Below are 20,059 nucleotides of genomic sequence, written 5' to 3'. Positions count from 1 at the left end.
TTGACGAGCCTTTTGGGTTTCCTGTTTCCTGTCTGAAATCTCTAACCTTTGTGATCAAGACCCATAAATGTCAGAGTGGAAACTGTGAAGGTATGATGACACTCAACCTCTCCATTGATATAAGCTCCAAAGGAAGAGCACCAGTTGGCAGCGCGCGTCCGCGTTTACTACGGCACTCATTGAGGATCTTACTGGCTCTTTAAAGGGCCATTACCAGTGGGGGTGACCATGTGGAAGCTCAGTGGGGTGGAAAATCTCACCCGTTACTTCAGTTGGTCTGACCCCCACGCAGAGAGCACTGCCTGTTATTAATTAACCCGCAGGAACACAACAGAAAAGCAAGTAGAGGTTGCCTGGAAACTGCTGCTTGTCCGACAGCCAGTAACTAACACTAACTGTTAATTCAGTGTGTCAGTGCCCATGTGCTGACAGAACTTTAATGCCTTACACATGACTGCTGTAAACAGCGGAGGGCTAAAGCAGAAACAGGCCCTCTCCTAGTCACACAGACAAGAAGCAGATCAGCTATCCCGAGCAGAAAACACTACACCTATCTCCTCCGGTTATAAGTTTCATCCCGTTTAAAGTCTGTGTTGCACTTACCCAGCGGCGTGCTCCAGCGTGCTGCCTGAAGGTGACTCTACAGTGCAGTGCAGCTCCTCTGCTACCCTTGTACCATGCCCACTGAGCGGGCTGCCTCTGCAGGGCTCTGTGTTTTGATAGGGGCAGACGACGACACAAACATGCTGCAACACATGCTGCTGACGCTCCCTCCCTTCTCCTGTACTGACTCAGCTAACCTCCTCCTCCTCCTCCTCCTCCTCCCCACAGTCCCGATGTCCTCTCCTCAGCTGCTGCCGCTCCCCTGTTAAATTTCCACGAGCTTCCTGTGTTTCTTGCAGTGCGCGCGTGTGCACTCCAGAAACACTACACTGTCATGCACTGACAAACAGAGCGCCGGCCGGTTGCTGCTGAGACTGACTGACTTGACTTGACTGGGCTGGCCCACGGGGAAGTGCCGAGCATTCTCCTCCCCCTCTACTGTAAACTCCTTCCACTCAGCTCCCTTTCAATTCCCTCCTTCCTTTCTTTCTTCCCCCCTTCCCTACCCACCTCCGCTCTGCACTCCCTCCTCTCGCTGCCCTGTCTTCGTGCAGCACGCACTGACTGACAGTGCCTCTGCAGGTGAGCGTTGGGAATTAGGCCAAGGGTCGGGCCTGCAGTGACCCCCCGAGAGAGGATCAGGTTGCAGTCCAAGAAGCTTCGGTTACACGGGCACATACACCGAGAGAGGCGCCGATGCCTTAAGAAAGCTCCTTCCTTGTTCAACTCTGACCTCTCAGAGATGTTAAGGTGCTACATCCTCACCATCATCATCAACGTGAGTTAGGCCTCAACGTTTTTAAACAGCTTCACTATGGGTAGACTGCATCAGGAAACTCAATATTTTTCGGGGGGCAAACTTTGTGTTTTGATTTGGGAGAAGAAGAACTAACTAAACTGTGGAACGCTGTCACAGAGGTAGACAAGTGGAGTGAGGAATGAACTAATCACAAGCTTCAACGTCATCCACATTTAACTATGGTATAAAAAGGAAATAATATCTGTATGCAGCTTTAAAAGTCAGGTGCAGTTTTAAAAATTTGTAATGATGAATGTTGATTAACATGTGTTTCATAACTACTGCCAAAGCACACACAAAAGCCAAAAAATTTCTAAGACGTCCACATGCACAAACAAGAATTGTACCTGTACGGAGTCATTTTGATTTTCCTGAGGTGGAAACAGAACAATATTTTCTGGAGTGCCCTCTTCTGGCTGCAATGAGGAATGAAATCATTCAACGAGAGATTTGCAATGAAAACACTTGCAGCACAGTATGTATTTTTGTTTTAAGAAAACACAACGCCGCCACTGCAATGCAACGCAGAAATGCAGTTTAGTGTGCATGGTTTGAGCCTATAGGTCATGAGACAAATGTTTATGTTAATCCTATTAGGATAATCCCGAATTCCACAGTTGAGGTCCTCCAGTCACATGTGGAATCGACTGTTTTTCTATAAAAAAAATTTCCTACATAATTACAACACTGCAAAATGTGTCTACATGCACACTGCAACAATCCATCAGGAGTGATGGATTTCATAAGCAGCATGACAACAAGCCTGGAGGAGTCACGATATGTATCATCAAACAGCGATCGCAGCATTACACTATCTATCTATTGTATTATTCGTTTATCTGCTTTACAGCTGGAAAAGGGAACACGGCGTGTTATCTGAATGCTCATTAGACAAGCCTTCTCCTCCACAGGCATCCCATGTGTATTACTGATTACTGCAGCCAGAAGTTAGTAATCATGCATCCAAGGGTTAGTTTTGTTAGTCCTCCGTGTTTGAAAGAGGTATAACAGCGCGGGGGCAGCAAGTAGCAATCCCAGCCATTCAGTGTCAGCGAGCTCGCCCTTACCAACGCCTCGGCGGTGCTGTTCTCGTTCCCCATGGCTCAGCCAGCTGCGGGGCCACACCTGCCCAGACCGGCAGCCTCTGGCATCCGCTGGCTGAAAGACACCAGCGTCGGAAAAGGCCGTAAGCGTAGGGGTACTCCTACAGCGCGGTCGATAGAAGAGAGACAGAGTGCACAGGGGATCTGCTCTGTCCCTCGTTAGTCTCAGACTCCACGGGATTAGAGGCCTTTGGTATGGGGTTGTACTTGCACAGGGTGAGAGAAAAATTGTAAGTGTTGTTGTAGAGATTAGTGGCCTCTGATGCATGCCTTCCACCACGACCAAAGTGCAGACTATGCCTCTGCTCACGTAGACATAAAACCATTATCGAAGGTGTGACTGTCATGTGCTATCAGGTTTAATCACCTGATTCAGATTAGGTAACTACAATCAGATACTAACGATTTCAGCTAAATGGCACTGACTCATAGACGAAGAGTCTGTCACTTGTGCATGTGACGTTACAGACACCGTGACTGTAAGATAATCCTCATGCGGTAAATAACAGATTGTGGCGTCTCTCGGCACCCAGCAGCGTTCAGTCTGTTACAGAAGGTGTGGAAGGTTTTCAGGAGCACGCCGGATCCAGTACACAACAGTTTAAGTTATGGACTGTATGGGCATCGTAAATGCAAATGAAAGTTCAATAAATACATTGAATATATCCTCTGCACAACCTCCTCTAACAAGAACGTTTCTTTGTGTTGCAGCTGAGTCGTAAACACGTGCCACCGAAAGGTTGTTTGCACTTGCCTCCTGTGACCGCAGGGACTGTATGGTAGCTCGGTGTTTAGTCGGAAACCACTGACCTGGATATGCAAGACTTTATAAATAGATATCAGCCCCCTTGTTCACTGCTGTTAGACTTTGTTCCACTCTTATTCACAATATGTCAGTCACGCTTCATTTCCAAACACAGTGTGGAAGGTTTATATTCCAGCGTTTTGTGCTATATTGGTGCCATCTCCGACACTAAATACTTATTTTATCCGGCACATCACCTATAATTATCCCATGGGATCTTCCCACGTGTTAATTGTCACTTACGTGCAGCTCATCTGCCACGCTTGCCTGTTTGCTGTTTGCGTGAATGGGGTGTAATTTCAGCCCCCACACCGACTCGCGCCGTGCGCTTTAACAGGCGTCAGTGTTCCAGGGGCTTTTTTTTTGGCAGCCAGGAGGGCGCTGAGGGGAAATCATATGATTAGGCTGATGTCAGGTTTCTTCTCCTCTCACCATGGCCTGTCAATCACTCTTTTGAGCTCTTGGGTGAGCACCATACGTCCTCTTTCCCACACACACAGTCAGAGTTTCCTGACCCGTACCTGACCCCTGCAGCGGCACGGAAACGCAGCAGGAAAACAAACCGAATGTTGACTTTCCAATATAACTTGATAAAAGTTAACACGGACTTTCTTAGGTAATATGCATATATTATATATATATCCACAAGTTTAGAGACTGTGGCTAAAACCATGCTCACAAACCTGGCCAATCCAGATGAAGGAATTAAAGCAAAAGAAGTCGCTAATTTAAGATGTAAACATAACCTCCATTTATCCTTTCGCTCTCACACTCCGAAGGCCTTCTATTAACACAACCGATCATCTAAATCTGTACCACAGCTGCAACTCGCCCACAACAACCTACTCACCGGCGCAAATAAAAGAGTTTTCCACACACAGTGTCTGGCCCCAGCTCTCGATCTGTGTTTACTGTCGGACCGAAGGCCGGTGTTTTTTGCCCCGTCTTCTGAGGAGCCCCGGTTTCTCTGTTGCTATTTTTTGACCTGGACACAGGACTGGGACAGAGGTGGGGACGGGATCTGGGGGAGGGAGGGAGGGAGGGAGTGGGGAGGGAGGAGACCGAAATGGAGCCGGGGGAGGCCATGTCTGCCTATTGGGCGGGTGGACTGTAAACAAACGAGCACGCTGGACGGGAGGACGGGAGGTGTGTGAACTCGTAGCTCCCCTTCCTGACAGGTCACGTTACAGCAGTCGCACCACCTGTAGCTTTGAGCTGCAACCTTATTTATGCATCATCTCATGTTCAGCATAGTGGCGCTCCTGTCTTTCTATTTATCCCCTCGCGCCAAAAGCCAGAGTTCTAGATTTTGACATCTGAGGGGAACATCTGATACGTACTTTGGATCCTTTGTTGCCTGCAATCCCTGAAGACCATTTTCAGCTGAGTGCTCAGCCCGAGGAGACAGCTGACTTATAATCATCCCTATAAATAACAGTGATCTGATCAGCCCTGACACCACAGCACACTCAGAAAATGCAGACCAGATCTGATACTGCCTCACAAGCTTCTCCTGTCTCTCTCTCTCACACACACATGCATTCTCTATTTTCTTTGAGATTCGTCAGTCCTCTACGATTCAGCATCTCTCACTCTTGTACTCGCTGCCTGCTCTCCATCTCTTCAGTGCTGAATTCGCCCCTCCTCCAACGTGAGGAGACACCTTCTCCCCCCCCCTGCCTTTGCCTGAATAAAAGACTGAGCAGTTGAGCAGTAAAACCTTCTCCTCCTCCTCCTCCTCCTCCTCCTCCTCCTCCTGGAACGCTCTCCCTGCTGCTCAGTGAATCAGGCGTTGGCGCTACGCTGCAGACATCCTCTGCTGCTCCCTGCATGCCACCTCTCCCCCCGTTTACCTGAGTGTGCGCGATTCCGATGCAGCTCCCCATCTTGTATTCCATGTCCTCCTCTGGTGAAGTGACTCTGGCACTACACGGCTGGCAGAGCACCTTTCTGCAGAACTGCATCGTTATCAGTCAGACTCAGCATTGCCAGAGCGGGCAAATCTCTGCATGAGCTACCGAGTGTGGGAGTGTGTGTGTGTGTGTGTGTGTGTGTGTGTGCCTGAGTGACTAATAAACGCTCTGCACTGCTTTCCCCATGCTGCGCCTATGACATATATTCTCAAGTCATACAGAAACCTGCATTACATAAGGAATCCAAGCCAATCACACGAGAGGGGGGGGGGGGCCACTGTTTGCAGCCTCTGTGCTGCTCAGCTTCACATCACTGCAGAGCGAGGCTCTGCTTCGGAGGGAAAAAAAAAAGGTCAGAGAGGAAGAGGAGGAAGAGATGGGAGGCAGCATGAAGCGCGCCTGTGCCTTTAAAAGACCCAGGAGACGGCGAGGACGACGGCGGCGCGTCACTATGACGAAGACGCACAGGCGATACCAGTGTGTTCAACCGCATAATCTGATCATAGTTAGGTTCACTCAGCTAAAACAGAGCAAGAGGAAACACTAAACTGTAATAGAAATCCCCACAGTACAGTGTCTTGCAATGTGCCTCAACATGATTTTTTTTTTTTAATTTCCTCTTAACATGTGTCATGAATTAGAAGCTCAAATAATTAAACTGATGACTAATTTCCTGCACCTTAGAGAAACCGAGAAAGATTAGATTAAAGCTTAAAAGGCACATTTCTGAATTCACACGTAATACGGCCAAAGCTAATTCATGACGGCCCTTAACTCTGTGGTTAAATCTGCAGCCTCTGTAGTTTGTAACAACAGGAAATGAAGCATTCTCCAACTGTGACCATTCACTAACTGTGTATTATTGTGGCTTGTGAGATCTGGACTTAGGCCCACCATGATCAACAGAAAATGTAAATTAAAATACAAATATTAAAATAAAATCTTGGGTTGAGCACATTTTACTGAAGCTGTGGTCCGGTCACTGTGCATCTGACTCAGTTTCTCAGAAAACTTCACAATGAAACCAAAGAACGGGAAAAGAAGCTCGGAGAGTATTTGGAACAAAGTCAGCGCGTTCTTTGCTCTGATGAAACTAAAATTAAATTTAATAAAATTTAATAAATTTAAACTCAGATACGTAAAAGTTGGTCTGGCCATATGCAATAGATAGTGCCCCCCATTCTGTATGACATAACACTAATAGAATTTGTTTTAAAATTCTGAAAAAAAAGATGATTCCTAGCCGCAAAAAGATTGACAGGCATTTCCAGCAAGACAAGTATCTCAAATAATAATAAGAAAGAGATGACTGTGTCCTAGAATAACTACGGAGAAATTTACAGTTCAGCGAAGAGCAACAAAAGCCTTCAAGGAAACAGCTGATGAAAGTAATTGTGCGATGTATCTCTCTTCAAATCAGCACAAGACTGGCGTCATCGATACCAGAGGATCTAATCCACCATCAGACACGAAATATTAACTTGAGGATGTAGCTTGGGTTCTGTGTGTTTTTTTTTTTTTTTTAGAAGTCAAAGCAAACTTGTTTCTTTTTAGTTAGAGAGAAATCTTTAACATAATTATTATAAGGAGACACTATTATTTGTCAATTTATATGAATTTGTTAATTTTATCTGCACTATAATTGTTGTTTTCTAGGTGTTTTTTCATATGAACTCAGGAAGAATAGTCGCTGCTGAGGCAGTGAGTAATGGGGATCAGAAAGAAAGAAAGAAAGAAATTTGACACATTTCACGCATCATTTTACGGCTACCGACTGTAGCGTCTGCTAAAACCTGCACAGGCTGAATATGCACACACACACAGTTCAAATTGCTTTTAAATATTTAATATATCAAAGGTCAGTATCAGAAATATGAAATATTGAGACTTTTTACAGAATAAAATTGACATTAGCAATAAGCACAATAAATCAAAATTGGCAAATATTAAAAAAAATTAAAAATTCACTGAACAGTTTTTCAGATGTGGAGGCAGCACCGGTCCATCACTCAGAGTTCGGAGAGGGAATCATACTTTCTTTGATCTCAAACACATCTATGAGCTCCTGGGAAGGAAACAGAATATAAAATCATGATGAAACAAATGTTGTTTATAGCAGCTCTGGTATTTTTGTTAGTATTTTGCACGTTTGTTCCAAACCTTCCACGTCTTTGGGCTGATGGAGATGATGCACTGTTTCCGACTGCATGAACCTCCAGCTTCCACCTCCCCTTCTTCTACAGGCGCTGAGACACAAAAACACACGACGCCAGATAAATGATCATCCTTTGTTATTCTCCAGAGAGAATAAAAAAACAAAACGCTGCATCTTCTTACCTATACAAGGCAATCTGTCATCATCCAGATACATCCGTGCCAAACCATCCTGAAACACAAACACTGCTGTCACACCTGCTTACGGTCACTAGGGGGCGCACAAGCTCAATTTTTGTAAATAAATACATGAATTAATACATGCACGGGCCTCACCCTGATCAGAAAAGACGTGTGGAAAATGTTCTCCACCGTCCGTGAAAACGAGTCGGGGTCAATGACAAACTCATAATACGAGATCGGTGAAGTTGCTGTGATAGAGACAGACGCACGTTTAGACAATGATCATGATCATTTTTAAGTAATTTCCCTCTGGGATTAATAAAGTCATTCTGATTCTGATGAAGCACGTTGACGACATGTGGCCATAGTCGACTTCAAACTTACGATCATCTTGGTAATAACTTTTCAAACACCCCAGGATCCTTTCCACCTCTTTCTCTGTCGCCTCTTGATGAGACTCTTCCATTTTCTTCAACTGATGAACGACATTAACATGATCCAGTGAGTACGTGGGACATGAAAATCCACTGAATCACAACATATTCAAACAGTCTCGGATTTTAAAATGACAAATGAGGGAGCATGGAAATAAACCAGCATTTACTGGGTGATAAATAACTTGCAGGTTTCTAGATACAAAGTACTGGAAGTAAAGTAAAACAACAGTTGGGTTGTATTTCATGTGCTTAATTATCAATGTCCTACTTGTAACTGCCTGCAAAGCCACAATGACATGCAATTAGATAACTGGGGTATAACCTGAGTAGGCATTATCCTTTTGGCTTCCTTGCTGGGTGCCTTCCTTTGCCGCTCTATCCTTTGCTTTGGAGGAGGTGGCTCTGCATGAAATGACCCCATCCTAAAGAAAAAAAAATCCAAAGAATGAAAATAATTCAGAGACATAAGATACTGAAGGGGATTGTAAATAATCGAAATGCAATAATAAACAGAACAGTAGAAATGAACACCTGCAAGTAGCTTTTTAAAAGATGTGGGACAAGTAACCCTGTTTCTTCTCTGTGGGTCATGTTCTTTGGTGGATTTATTTATAAGTGTGCTTAGGGTCATTATCTTCTTGTACAGAGAGAGGGTATTGTGTCATCTTTTTTTTTGTTCCAAATAACCCGTTGTTTTCCTTTATGTTCACAGGCAAACCGTAGTTTTGCTCTCATCTTAAACAACAAAAGCATCTTTCTCTCACATGCAGGTCAAATTTGTTCAGCCTCTTTCTGACTGTAGATGCATGCAAAGTTACCTGCAGATTTAGGGTTCTTGGAGACTTCTTTCTGTAGCAAATGCTCTACTGTGGGACTGAATTACATAGATGGCTTTTCCTAACTGTGGAGCTATTTATTTGAAAAAAAAAAAAAAAAAAATCTGATCATTCTCCCCCAGACTCATCCATAAGCTAATTTACTGAACGTCTTTGTTGGCATGGTGACACCACAGACATCAATAAAAAAGAGAAAAAGAGACACTGCTGTAGACCAGTCAGGATATACCAAACTATTCCATGTGACAGATCTATTTTTATTTAAATTCACTGCCAAATGTCAATTAAACGTTTCAGTATTCAGCCTTACTACTCTGCAGCCACTGTTTCAGGAGTTCAAACGTGTTTCCCCTCATTTAAGTCAGCGCTGGTGCATAGAGGATTTCACTCACATGTAGTGGAAAGACGGTGCCGTTCTGAAACAGAACTCCGCTCTCCTGGCGAGTCTGTGCCAGGCATCGTGGGGCAGGTAGCCGTCAACGGTGCCTCCATTGTGCTGCTCATCCTCCCCGTCTTCTAGTCGGTTTAGGCCCATGAAGGACAACTGTCAGAGAAGAGACATCCCAACATGACCACTGCAACGTACAGCACAGCTGCATTAGAAGCAAATGTCTTAAAAATCGTCTATATACAAGGATTAAGTGAGTCATCATCTCCATACAAACATTAAATGGGTAATTAGATGCAGCGTCTACGATTCAAAAAACAATATCTCACGATTTTTTTCCCACAGAATGCATTTCTGCTTTTAAATGATCCATTTAATGACATAGATCCATCATAAATGTTGTGGAAGGACCCAAAGCAAACTGGCTGTGTGAGGAAAACCGGACTAACTTATTGTATGTGTTTCTGTCTTTCTACTTTTTCAAATCTGGTGGTGATTTGGGTAATTAAATAAACAACAATTCTTATGGATTTGCCACTGTGTACATACACATAATACACTATAAAAACACTCACAAGGTGCTCTGTAAAAACACTGTGATCGAAAGCGGTCCCTTCAGAAAACATTTGGCTGGCTTTCTCTTTTCCCAGGTCTGTGGCCACAACAAGGAGCTGGGCATCCAGCGCCGCTTCTCTCGCCTGCCGGACTGAAAAAAGGACAGAGTTTCACCAAACTGAGGGTCAGACAAGGGTAACTAATTAACTGTGCAATTTAGATGTCTATTGATAGTGAGAAGAAACTAGAGAAATTAGGTTAAACAAGGCAGGCACGGGACTTACCATCTTTAAAAAGTTTATTTGCTTCCTCTAAAACTTCCGTGAGTTTATTGTTGTTGAGACTCAGCATATCTTCCCGATTCTCTGAAAAACAAATGTGGAAGTAGCGTGCACGTCAAAGACTGCACGGAAATAAACGACAACTGCTTCAGCCTAACACATCCTCCTGTCTGTCCGGAACAACTCACGTTGCACTGAGCTGATGAGGTCTCTGTACTTGCTCCGTATTTCTCTCCTGAGGCCCGGGTCGTTGTCGTTGTCTTGCAGGTCTGTTGGGCCGATGTCACCCCCGGCTTCGTCCCCATCACTCTGATGCCTCTCTCCTCTCCTCCGGCCAGCGCTGCCATTCTGCCGGGGAGCTTCGTCGTCACCGCCACCTCTGGCTCTCTTCATCTTGAGTCACTGAGTGGACGAGCTGTGGAGGACATGAGTTGATGCAAAACAGGCCAGCACTGGTTTTGTATTTGTGTCTGATTTCGAGTATAAAATGCTATTATACATTCTACCATGTAATAAACTTGGATAGCTAACGTTGCTAATGGAAATGGTTGCTACTTGATGTTCACCGTCTACAATCAGTTACATTACGGGCACGTAAACGGAAATATTATCTATTCAAACTAGAGATGGGACGATTGACACTGATGCTCCGAAGCCTGTTTCACTCTACCGAAAACAGACCGGTTCAAAACAGTGTTCGAGGCTGTGATCACATGACTGACGATGTTTGAAGCCTATATGTCAAAATAAAATACAGGAAGTGGGTGACTGCCTCTAAGCTTTCGCACCTCTTCATTTATTAAAAGGAAATAGACGATGTTCCCTTCCTGTTTAATAGCGTTACGAGAAAAATAATGCACAATGCAACCAGAAGAAAACGATCCTCAGTCCCCTGTGAGAGGATTTTTTTTTCAAAGGCTGGTGAAATAGTCAGCCAGAGAAAAAGCCGGTTGAAGCCAAGCACCAATCAGCACATTTGTTCATAAGTAAAAACTTGTAAAAGAGCGTTGCACAACCACAAACCGAACCACATGCATCCTCTCATGCGCAGATAGACAGATAGATAGATAGATAGATAGATAGATAGATAGATAGATAGATAGATAGATAGATAGATGCTTTATTAATCCCAAATTTGGAAATTTCACCATTGCAGCAGCAATGTACAGACACACCGTACATACTATACATATAACAGGAAACTATATTCACTTTACTTTCACACTGCCACAAGGAAGTCTTTCAGAATCATTCCCAAATTGGTATCTCTAACAGTGTTTAATTTGAATCTTTTCACACCATGTCTTACATTATAACCATGTTCTCTTAATGACAATCAGGAAAAGGTATCCAAACACAGGGATGCCCTTATGATCATTACCATTTTGAGCAGTTTCCAACGAAACCTCCATTCATATTTTCAAAACACTGATGTTGAAATACTTGTCATATCATTTCACACTAAAACAAAATATGTAACATCTAAATCAAGTTTTAAGTAAGAAGTCAATTACATTTCATGAGAGTGACTTGACTCATGTGGAAGTTGGTGGCTGCTATAATTGTACACGGCCCCTAGATGTCACTGGTAGGGGTCTGTCTTTTGAGGTTTAAGCTTTGAGTCTTTTTTCGATACAATCAGGAAAAAGCTTGACAATGTTTCATCCGCCCAATCGCTAATTCAAACTAAGAACAAACTCCGACCGAGGAGGCAGCTGAAAAGCCAACTCTCTGAACCGTTTTAGTCATCTGTTTTGGTCTGTGCTAACATTAGCCTACGTTAGCTTGTAAAGGCGGCTGTGTTTGCAACTTAGCATAGCTGAACGGCAACACATCTGGTTCTTCTTCTGCCAAAGCAAGCATCAAACTCAAAGGAAACACATTGCAATATCAAGATATAGCTGTTTTACATGTATTAGTTCCACGTACCTGCGAGGTAAACACAGAAAAGGCAGTCTTACGAAGTTAGAAAAAAATGGTTTCTTCTTTTGATTGGGTTGTCAGTTTTCGTAGCCATTAGCGCCACCAACTGGACTGGAGGCAATCCAATAATTCTCTGTAAGTATTTGGCTGTACATAAACATCTTCAGGGAAGTACATTTGCAGCGATACTTAGCGTATATCAGTCTTCTTCTTGTGCTTTCTTTCTTATTTGAGTTGCCCATTTATCACCTCTTTCATAAGAGGCTTGTTATGATTTGTTCCGTCCTTTCACCTCTGTCCCATCGCCTCCAGTTAAAGCGTTGTACCCAGCAGAGCTTTTCCATTTGTTAACCGAGTATTTGTATTTATATGCTATTTATATTTCTATTCTATCAGTCAACCTGTTGTTGTACATATTCTCACCGGTAGATGACGCCCCAGAGCGTCCCACCTGTTAAGGCCACACTGTTGTTCAGTTGGACTATGGCGTTGTCACGGTAACCAGAAGCGTCTCAGCCGCCACTCCCATCTGTCTGCCCAGCACAGCTGTTAACCTTATTTCAGTGATTTCTTCACAACCTTCACAGGTCTGGAAAAATAGGTTTCTTTCTCTTTATTATTAGTGTAATTTATGTACTTCAACTAAAAACGTTTTCTGAGAGTTAAGCTGACAAAAGTTATTGGTCCTTTCCCCCAGCGGGAGTTTACTATGAGGCTGTTATTTTTGTTTTAAGCTCGTCTATTATTATTGTTAAATGTTTGATTAGTGTGGTAAAGGGTATAATATAGCTTTTAACATGTGGGCTATATCAATGTCCCATTTTGGCTACGAGCAGAAATCTAACAAAAATAATTAAACATTTTTTCCTTTAATTTCTTTTTCTTTTCACTATTATTGTATTATTATTTTCTTTTTCTGTGCATCAGGTCTTACAGGCAGCTGAAGTAGAAAAGCAATTAATCGTCGATTGTCCGGAAGGACGCGACTAATCCCCTCCTGACCTGTCCAGGCTGGAAGAAGATTGTGCAGACGCGCTTCTGTGCACATGCACGTAGCATTCAGGTAATTTGTTTATTTATTTTCATCATGGAGAAGCGGAAGTCGAGGTCTCCGGTTCTCTGTTTGGACCTGGACAACTTTGAGTCGCCTGGAGCGGGGAGGTGTCGGCATGTTTTAACCAGCCCCCGCTCACTGGAGTCCTGCGCTCGTCTCGGAATAAAGCCGGTCCAGCTTTTAATTAAATCATTAAACGAGTTGATGGCTGAACAAAATGCATTGCCTTTCGAGGCGATGAGAGTCATGCATGACTCCTACGAAAAGGAAAGAATGAAACTTCTGCAAATGTGCCGAGAGGAGCGAGAGAGGATTATCCAGGCGACAGGGGACAGGCGGCCAGGTAGCAATAAAGCCCCAGGCTTGGAAGTGCTGCCAGACGCCAAACTAAAGGATCACAGCCTGACAACAGGGCCCATCGCCTATGCAGATCTCTGTTTTAAAAGGAAATCTGTTTGCAAGTCCTCCAACTCTCTCGCTGGTAAAAGAGACCCAGACAGGAGCACAGTCAGCAGCTTCAACCTGGGAGACCTCCGACACTCCCCAGCTACTGAGATGGAGCTGCAGAGGCTGACCAAGGGCATTAAAAAGGACATGTGCATCACTGTGTCAGAGAGAGACTGCAAGATAGCTGCCCTCATGCTTGTGAAGCATCAGGAGGAGCAGGATCGCCTGAGCCTCTGCCAGCAGGAGGAGCAAAAAAGACAGGAGGCCCTCAGACAACAGGAGGCAGAGCACGCTGAAGCGGAAAAGCGGAGGCGGAGGAAGCTGAAGCAGAGTTTGAAACGCTGGAACAGGGAGCTGGAGGCCCGCAGGAGGCTGAGGGAGTCTCAGGAGAAAGAGAGGGCGGAGCAGCTCGAGCAGGAGGTGCTGCTGGAGGAAGACCGCCGGAGGAGGTTGAAAGAGGAGGTGGAGGTTCAGCGCAGGGAAAAGATGGAGCGTGCACAGAAGGAGGCAGAGGAGCGAAAACACTGCCAGGAGAAGCTGCTGAGGGAGAAAGAGGAGGCGCAGGAATGGGAGCGAGAGAAGGAGAGACGGGTCGCAGTGGAGAAGGAGGAGAAGGCCCGGAGGAGCAAAGGGCTGCAGAAGAAGAAGGAGCGCAAGAAGCTGCAGGAGGAAAACCGCAGGGAGCTTCTACGACACGTCCTTTTGAAACGCCAGGTGGAGCAACAGGTGGAGGAAGAGGAGCAACAGATGAGGAGCGCACTGGAAAAGAAGCTGCACCACTCCTGTGAGAAACGGGCCCGGGGCGTCGAGGCACGGCTGAGGGAGCTTCAGGAGCGGGCGGCAATGGAGGAGGAGCAGATCCAGAGGGCGCAGCAGAGGGCCAAGCAGCAAAGCACCCAGTGGCTCACGCACAAACAGATCCTGGTCCAACTGAGCCAGCGTCGCATGGAGCGGGCCGCCCTGCACGCCTCGGCCCAGCGCAGGAGCCGAGCTCAGCAGACACAGCAGCACAACAGACACAGGCAGGTCAGTCACCAGAGGCTCAGGGAGAAGATACAGAGAGAAGAGGAGGCTATGAGGAGGGTCAGGGAGAGCTCCGTCTCCATGAAGGACTGGAAGAGAGAGAGGCTGAGAAGGCAGCGAGAGCAGATACAGGAGGAGGCGCAGAGGCTGGCCCGGGCCTCCTTTCACATGAGGGAGCGAGTGAGGCAGCAGACACAAAGCCGGACCTTTCATCAGATGGCTCTGGAGGCTCAGCTGACTGCCTCCATAGGCCGCATGAAACTGTGAAAGAAATGATTAACCCCCCGAGGTCTGCCTTCTGAAAGACTCTCAACATGCTCGTATCCTCCCACTGTGTTAAATACAATTCAGGCTTTATTGAAAACCCTCAAGAGCTGCTAAAAAATGACCAGCAAATAAAATTAAATTAAGTGAAGGTCTTAGAGGAATATAGGAAAACATTCCTACTATCTGCACTTTCCATAAAAGTTTGTGAGCAAGTCTAGCTAAAAGGGGAGGATCATGTTTAATGTTGGGATTAGTTTTAGTCCAGTTTATTTTTTTGTACAATATATTTTTTAAAAAAAAGCACAAACAGTGAATAGTTTACAATACGGTGCTGGGAGATCTGAGAATGAACATTAATAGTTAATCAGACGGCGGGGAAATCCAATGATAAGGTACAATACAGTTCAAAAACATGAAAAAGAATAATAAGGAAACATAATGGAAATCTTTTTTAAGCTCATCTTTAAATGAGGGAAAGTTTGGGATATTCAAAGGTGATGCAATTTTGTTTGGATGTACGACAGAATGGAAGATGGAGATAATTTCTTCTTCTAGTTGGATAATTGTGAATATCAGAAGAAAGGGTTAAAAAGGTGAAGGAGAGAAACAGGCAGATTATTAGGAAGTCAGAACCGTTGTGAGGTCACAAACAGAATGTTAATTGGCTTTTTAAGAGTTTAATGACTTGTACTGTCAGACTCAGTGTGATTGTGCCCTATTGTTTTGCATGTTATATGTGTACAATGGCATTTAAATGTATAAAAGCGTCAAAGTAAACTACGTAGTACAGTTTAGCGACTGGGACAAAACATTAAAAAAGTTTATTTTTTATTGTGATCCTATAAAATGTGGTCCCATCCTCTGTCCTCCGTCAGGATACATGTTGTAAACAGTGTTCAAGAACTCATATCCTGGTAATACATCTTTAGTTTAGACCTCTCGAGGAGGGCTGACCTTTAAGCCGACAACCACTGCTGTGTGATATAACCAAAACTTTTGTTTGTTTCACTCAGCCCATTTCCAGTGCGTGATCCAACACCGCACAAAGTAGAACTACGGCCTCAACCTAATGGTGAGCTATGAGTTGCATGGTAAACTGTGACAGATTAGTTTTAAGCCTGTGGTGCAGGTGAAGGCTGCAGACCAGAGAGCGAAGGGTTAAAAACCATCAGATGCTTGAACGCTGACATCACAGCCGCCAGCAGGAAGTTCAAATGAGAGGCCAAACTGCAAGAATCTGAATGAGCTGTAATGGCGTTAATAGGCCCCATTGCTGGTTAATGTGTAGCTGACCAACATTCTGTTTTTTTTTTCTCGTCACCTGACTAGTCTTGTCACTGTCTCCTAACATGACACCTGGCCAAAGTAAATGAGACGGGAAATTAAAGCAAGACCACTGTAACAAGTGTTGAATTTAGTTTCAAATTATGTATTTGCTTGCCTTCCCATATTTGTGTATGTTTTATTACAAATGAATTAATAAATCTACTTTAAGTGTAAAATTACTTTTTGTTTTTCGTAATTAACGCAAATCGCAAAATCTGAATCGGACGGTTTTAATGCTGTGTCGTGTGGAGAAAAAGAGCAAGACAGTAAGACATGTTTTAATTTAATATATTTTATATTTTAAGAACTCTATAGAAGGGAACTGAAGGAAAAACAGCAGGAGTCATTCGACGTTACGTGACCTTAGTTCGTTAAGTCCGTAATAACCCACTATGATGACCCCGTGGTGACATAAAGTACCTACCGTCTGACACTTGAAACATGCGGTAAAGCTGGATTTGTTCTCACTGTACCTCACTTTGTTAGGTACACCTGTGAAGACTAATACTTTCTAACACAACGGTCATGCACTAAATCTTCCTCAATGACCCTCATAATGTTCAGTTTATGTTGAAACTGTGCTGTTGGTGCTGTTAAACTGCACTGAATTAAACACTAACATCTAGCCAACTGACTAAAACAGGGTTGTCAAAATCATAGCAACAAGTGTCAGTATAACACAATAGATTTCAACAGTGCAACAAAACACAACAACAAAATGAAGACACGGTTAAATAAGCAGCTCTCGCTCTTTGTCTTTCTATTTTAAATTGTGAAAAAAGTGCTGAATGTCACAACCTTCACCAAGTAAAGACTTGGTGCTGAACTTTTATATTAAAATGCATTTCCTTGAATAATGCTTTTCCAGATGCAATGTTACAAAACCTTTCGCCTTCAAAAGAAACCTAATACTAATTTCACATCTTATCTCCTGGTAAATTCCACTGTGACACAAGAGCAAACAGAAAATCTGAGCCTGCTTTTGGACTCCTGACTGAACAAACACGGCTGGGTAACGTGTACGACCCAGATCTCTCATAATCTAAGAAGGAGTGTTTTTTTTAAAAATTTTTTGGTTGTTCCTGTAAATCTATCCAGTTTTCACCTTGAACACAAAGGACCATGAAAGCGAATGACACCCTTTTTGGTTTCTTGAAATGCAAACTAAGCCTCCTGAGGACAACACATTGGCCACCCGATTCTTTACACCCTCTAGAAAGCTGCTGACACACAAACAATAGCCGCGCTTTCACTGAAACTCTAAGCTCTAAGAAAAAAATGTCCTTCCAAGGCACATTTCTTTTCTTCTAAGCTTCTAAGTGTCATACAGGTGTTCACCCGGTGGTGCAGCAAAGCATCAGACAAGTGCTCGGGAATCTTCTATAATTTTTGCACAAAGTTCGAAATTTTAGTCGTCGTGCAGCCCGAGAGCCAACAGCATGGGAAAGCCCACGCCGAGGATGAGAGTGAGGCTCTCCAGGAGCCCCAGGTGTCGGTGCTGGTGCCCCTCGGGTCCAGCGAACTGCTGCAGGTCAGAGGGGGGGTGGCCTGACCTGTTGTTGCTGATCTCGGGGAGGACGTGAACCGTGGCCACGTAGAGGAAGGTCCCGGCTGAGAAGAGCATCCCAACTCCCGTGGCGCTGAGCTGGTTCTGAGATGAACCACCAGACTGTGGACAGGACACGCGTGACGTCAAATAATACTGTAATACTCCATATAATTAGGATATAATGCGACTTCTTTCAGATGGATACAGGGCGGCTTTCTTACTGCGTGTAATATGAAGTAAGTGGTGATGGCAACTATAGGTGCTGCAGCTGAGAAGGCCAGCAAATGTCCTTGAATGTGCTTCTTTTCGAGGCCCGAGTGCATCAGGAAGGAGACCAAACCAAAAGCCGCCGGCGCCTACAGGAGACGAGAGAGATGTTAGCTTCAGCTCCATCAAAAACTGTTTGAGGCTTCACTGAAGCGTCTCCTCACCTTGTGTAAAATCACAGCGAAAAACACGATGATCTGTACCGTCACTTGACCCGTGGATACGGCAGCTCCCAGAGCGAACCCATCAGCTGTGAGCAGTCAAAAGTCTCATTAACCATCACAACAACCTGATTGACTTCTGTGTGCAAATGTTCAGGCAATTTAACGTTATATTAATTTAGCGGGTTGTGTGCAAAAATTTGGGACAAGAGCTCAAGGCTATGCTACACAAACTAAAGCTGAAACACAAAGGGCTAAAGCAGGGAGGGGAGGGAATCACATGCTGAGTCACATGAGGGCAGGAACACCTTCAGCTATTTTCTATATGTGTCTCAAGCAAACATGTGGATGTGTAAGTGTACCTGCAGCATGAATAACCAGGCCCAACGTGGCGGTTATGTGGACGCTGTTATACGAGCTGCTGGTTTGGTCTGAAACGAAACGTCGCACGCGGCAAGGTGATTAACGAGAACATGTCTGTGGGTGTGCCAGAAATAAATCAAAAAATAAAGAAAGGAAAAACTGGAGCTGGTGCGGGAGTTGTGCCAACTTGCCCCTCGTGGAAAAGTAACTCCCGATCTGGTCAACGACAAACATGAAGGTGAAGCCGAACGTCAAAGCCACGCCAATGTAGAACCTGGGTGGGGCGCTCGTCTCTGTGGAACTTTTGTCGCTGGCATTCACACCAGGTGGCACATCAGAGGAGGAGGAGGACGCTGGAGGAGGGAAGATGAAACAGCTTTTAATCAAATCCACACACACACACAAACACACACAAATAAAATAGGCCAGGCAGCATATATTTACATCACTCACTCTGCTTTTCATCCGCATGTGCCTCATTAATCATGCGGAGAGGGGCACAAACAAACACTCAGGTGCTACTTAGGTGGACTGCGTCTGATGTGTTGCCAAGGCAACCAGTGAAAGAGGTCTGGGAGGTCGTGACCCTCTCTGTTCATTCCCCCCCTAGTGAGAGTCTGGAGTTTACTCACCTTTCCAAGACTCCTCCAGCAAGCCCACCCCCTCCGGGATGGTGATGGCAAGTGCTGTCCCGCACAGCAGACCGGCCCCCAGGATGGAGACGAACTGAAGGCTTTTCTGCGGACGAACATGTGAGATCAGCTGATGATGGGTGAAATCCCACACACACACACACACACACACACACACACACACAGTACACACTAATATACCGGGGATCGTGAGACCAAATTCCAAGACAGAAAGTCAGGCGCACATAAAGATAAACACCGCTGACCGTAAAGTCTTTGAGAAATCGAGTCTAAAAGACTTACCTGTGAGAACTTGAACAACAGCGGGAAGAATCCAAGTAAAAAGGAACCTACAAACATCGCCACGGATATAAAAGTGATAGTCAACCCCCCCTCCATGGCGACGACTTCTTCCTAACACAACAGGAGGTCCGGTTTCACGTCGCGCTGCATCTCGGCGTTAGTACCTCCTGAGAGCGGGTAGGCTGTGCTCATTGTGCGGCTGGGTGTCACTTGTTTATTGTAAAAGACACGAGTGCCTTTCCACGTCGCACCTCGGTCTCCCTCCTCTTTTGCACCGCGGCGGAACCCCACCTCCCGAGCACCACCTAGTGGCAGACACCGGGAACTGCACCCTCCACACACCCCCGCCGCCGCCTCCAAAATGAATAAACCACACACCAGTTTAAACTCATGCGTTTAAAAAAAAAACTTCTTATAAAAAAAACATGTCACGTGACCGAACAAGGGGAAAAAAAAATTTATGCTGTTGAAATTTAATCTAGTAAACACCTATACATCCTTAGGCCCTGACAATAAAAAAGGTAAATGCAGTGCAGTAATGAGGGATGACAAGTCTGAGCAAAATTCAACTTGACTATGAAGCGTGTTCCCAGTTAAAAAAAAAAAAAAAAATGTGTATGTGTGGCCGGACTAAATATGGTCACTGGGCTTTTTATAGACACATTCCTTCACAGCGTAATGCACAAA

General features: G+C 44.8%; 4 protein-coding genes across 18 annotated transcripts in view; 1 reads left to right on the top strand and 3 right to left on the bottom strand.

Moving 5' to 3' along the window:
• tacc2 (transforming, acidic coiled-coil containing protein 2) overlaps positions 1-5,407 on the bottom strand; it is a 46,209-nt gene extending 40,802 nt beyond the window's left edge. For 10 of the 14 annotated variants that reach the window (XM_047602254.1, XM_047602255.1, XM_047602259.1 and 7 more), the window contains exon 1: positions 5,164-5,407. In XM_047602254.1, coding sequence (XP_047458210.1) covers positions 5,164-5,274 — 111 coding nt within the window. In that variant the 5' untranslated portion in view covers positions 5,275-5,407. Of the gene's footprint in view, positions 1-603; positions 1,011-1,749; positions 1,819-2,469; positions 2,960-4,160; positions 4,300-5,163 lie in introns of those variants that run through there. The other 4 variants (XM_047602257.1, XM_047602258.1, XM_047602256.1 and 1 more) reach the window with 4 other exon arrangements.
• Positions 5,408-7,053: 1,646 nt separating this feature from the next.
• nsmce4a (NSE4 homolog A, SMC5-SMC6 complex component) lies at positions 7,054-12,428 on the bottom strand. Of its 2 annotated transcripts, none has more exons than XM_047602270.1 (11): positions 12,404-12,428; positions 10,246-10,472; positions 10,061-10,141; positions 9,797-9,927; positions 9,226-9,377; positions 8,320-8,419; positions 7,945-8,035; positions 7,714-7,808; positions 7,561-7,609; positions 7,384-7,469; positions 7,054-7,288 (listed from the first exon to the last, which is right to left on the bottom strand). In XM_047602270.1, the coding sequence occupies exons 2-11, from the start codon at positions 10,448-10,450 to the stop codon at positions 7,229-7,231; spliced, it is 1,050 nt and encodes a 349-aa protein (XP_047458226.1). In that variant the 5' UTR covers positions 10,451-10,472; positions 12,404-12,428; the 3' UTR covers positions 7,054-7,228. The 2 variants fall into 2 exon arrangements, with proteins under 2 accessions (XP_047458226.1, XP_047458225.1); XM_047602269.1 differs by lacking the exon at positions 12,404-12,428 and adding an exon at positions 11,987-12,273.
• A 284-nt stretch (positions 12,429-12,712) lies between these two features.
• LOC125018641 (coiled-coil domain-containing protein 177) lies at positions 12,713-15,613 on the top strand. Its single transcript, XM_047602677.1, has one exon. The coding sequence runs from the start codon at positions 13,068-13,070 to the stop codon at positions 14,769-14,771; it is 1,704 nt and encodes a 567-aa protein (XP_047458633.1). The 5' UTR covers positions 12,713-13,067; the 3' UTR covers positions 14,772-15,613.
• Positions 15,614-16,369: 756 nt separating this feature from the next.
• Positions 16,370-19,675, bottom strand: LOC125018642 (zinc transporter ZIP9). Its single transcript, XM_047602678.1, has 7 exons — positions 19,373-19,675; positions 19,070-19,175; positions 18,629-18,790; positions 18,437-18,505; positions 18,078-18,163; positions 17,868-18,002; positions 16,370-17,766 (listed from the first exon to the last, which is right to left on the bottom strand). The coding sequence occupies exons 1-7, from the start codon at positions 19,466-19,468 to the stop codon at positions 17,506-17,508; spliced, it is 915 nt and encodes a 304-aa protein (XP_047458634.1). The 5' UTR covers positions 19,469-19,675; the 3' UTR covers positions 16,370-17,505.
• Positions 19,676-20,059: the final 384 nt, after the last annotated feature.

This window comes from Mugil cephalus, chromosome 13 (genome assembly GCF_022458985.1).
Source record: "Mugil cephalus isolate CIBA_MC_2020 chromosome 13, CIBA_Mcephalus_1.1, whole genome shotgun sequence".
Classification (NCBI taxonomy): Eukaryota; Metazoa; Chordata; class Actinopteri; order Mugiliformes; family Mugilidae; genus Mugil; species Mugil cephalus.
The sequence above is the reverse complement of the archived record's forward strand: the minus strand, read 5'-3'. Positions and strand labels throughout refer to the sequence as shown.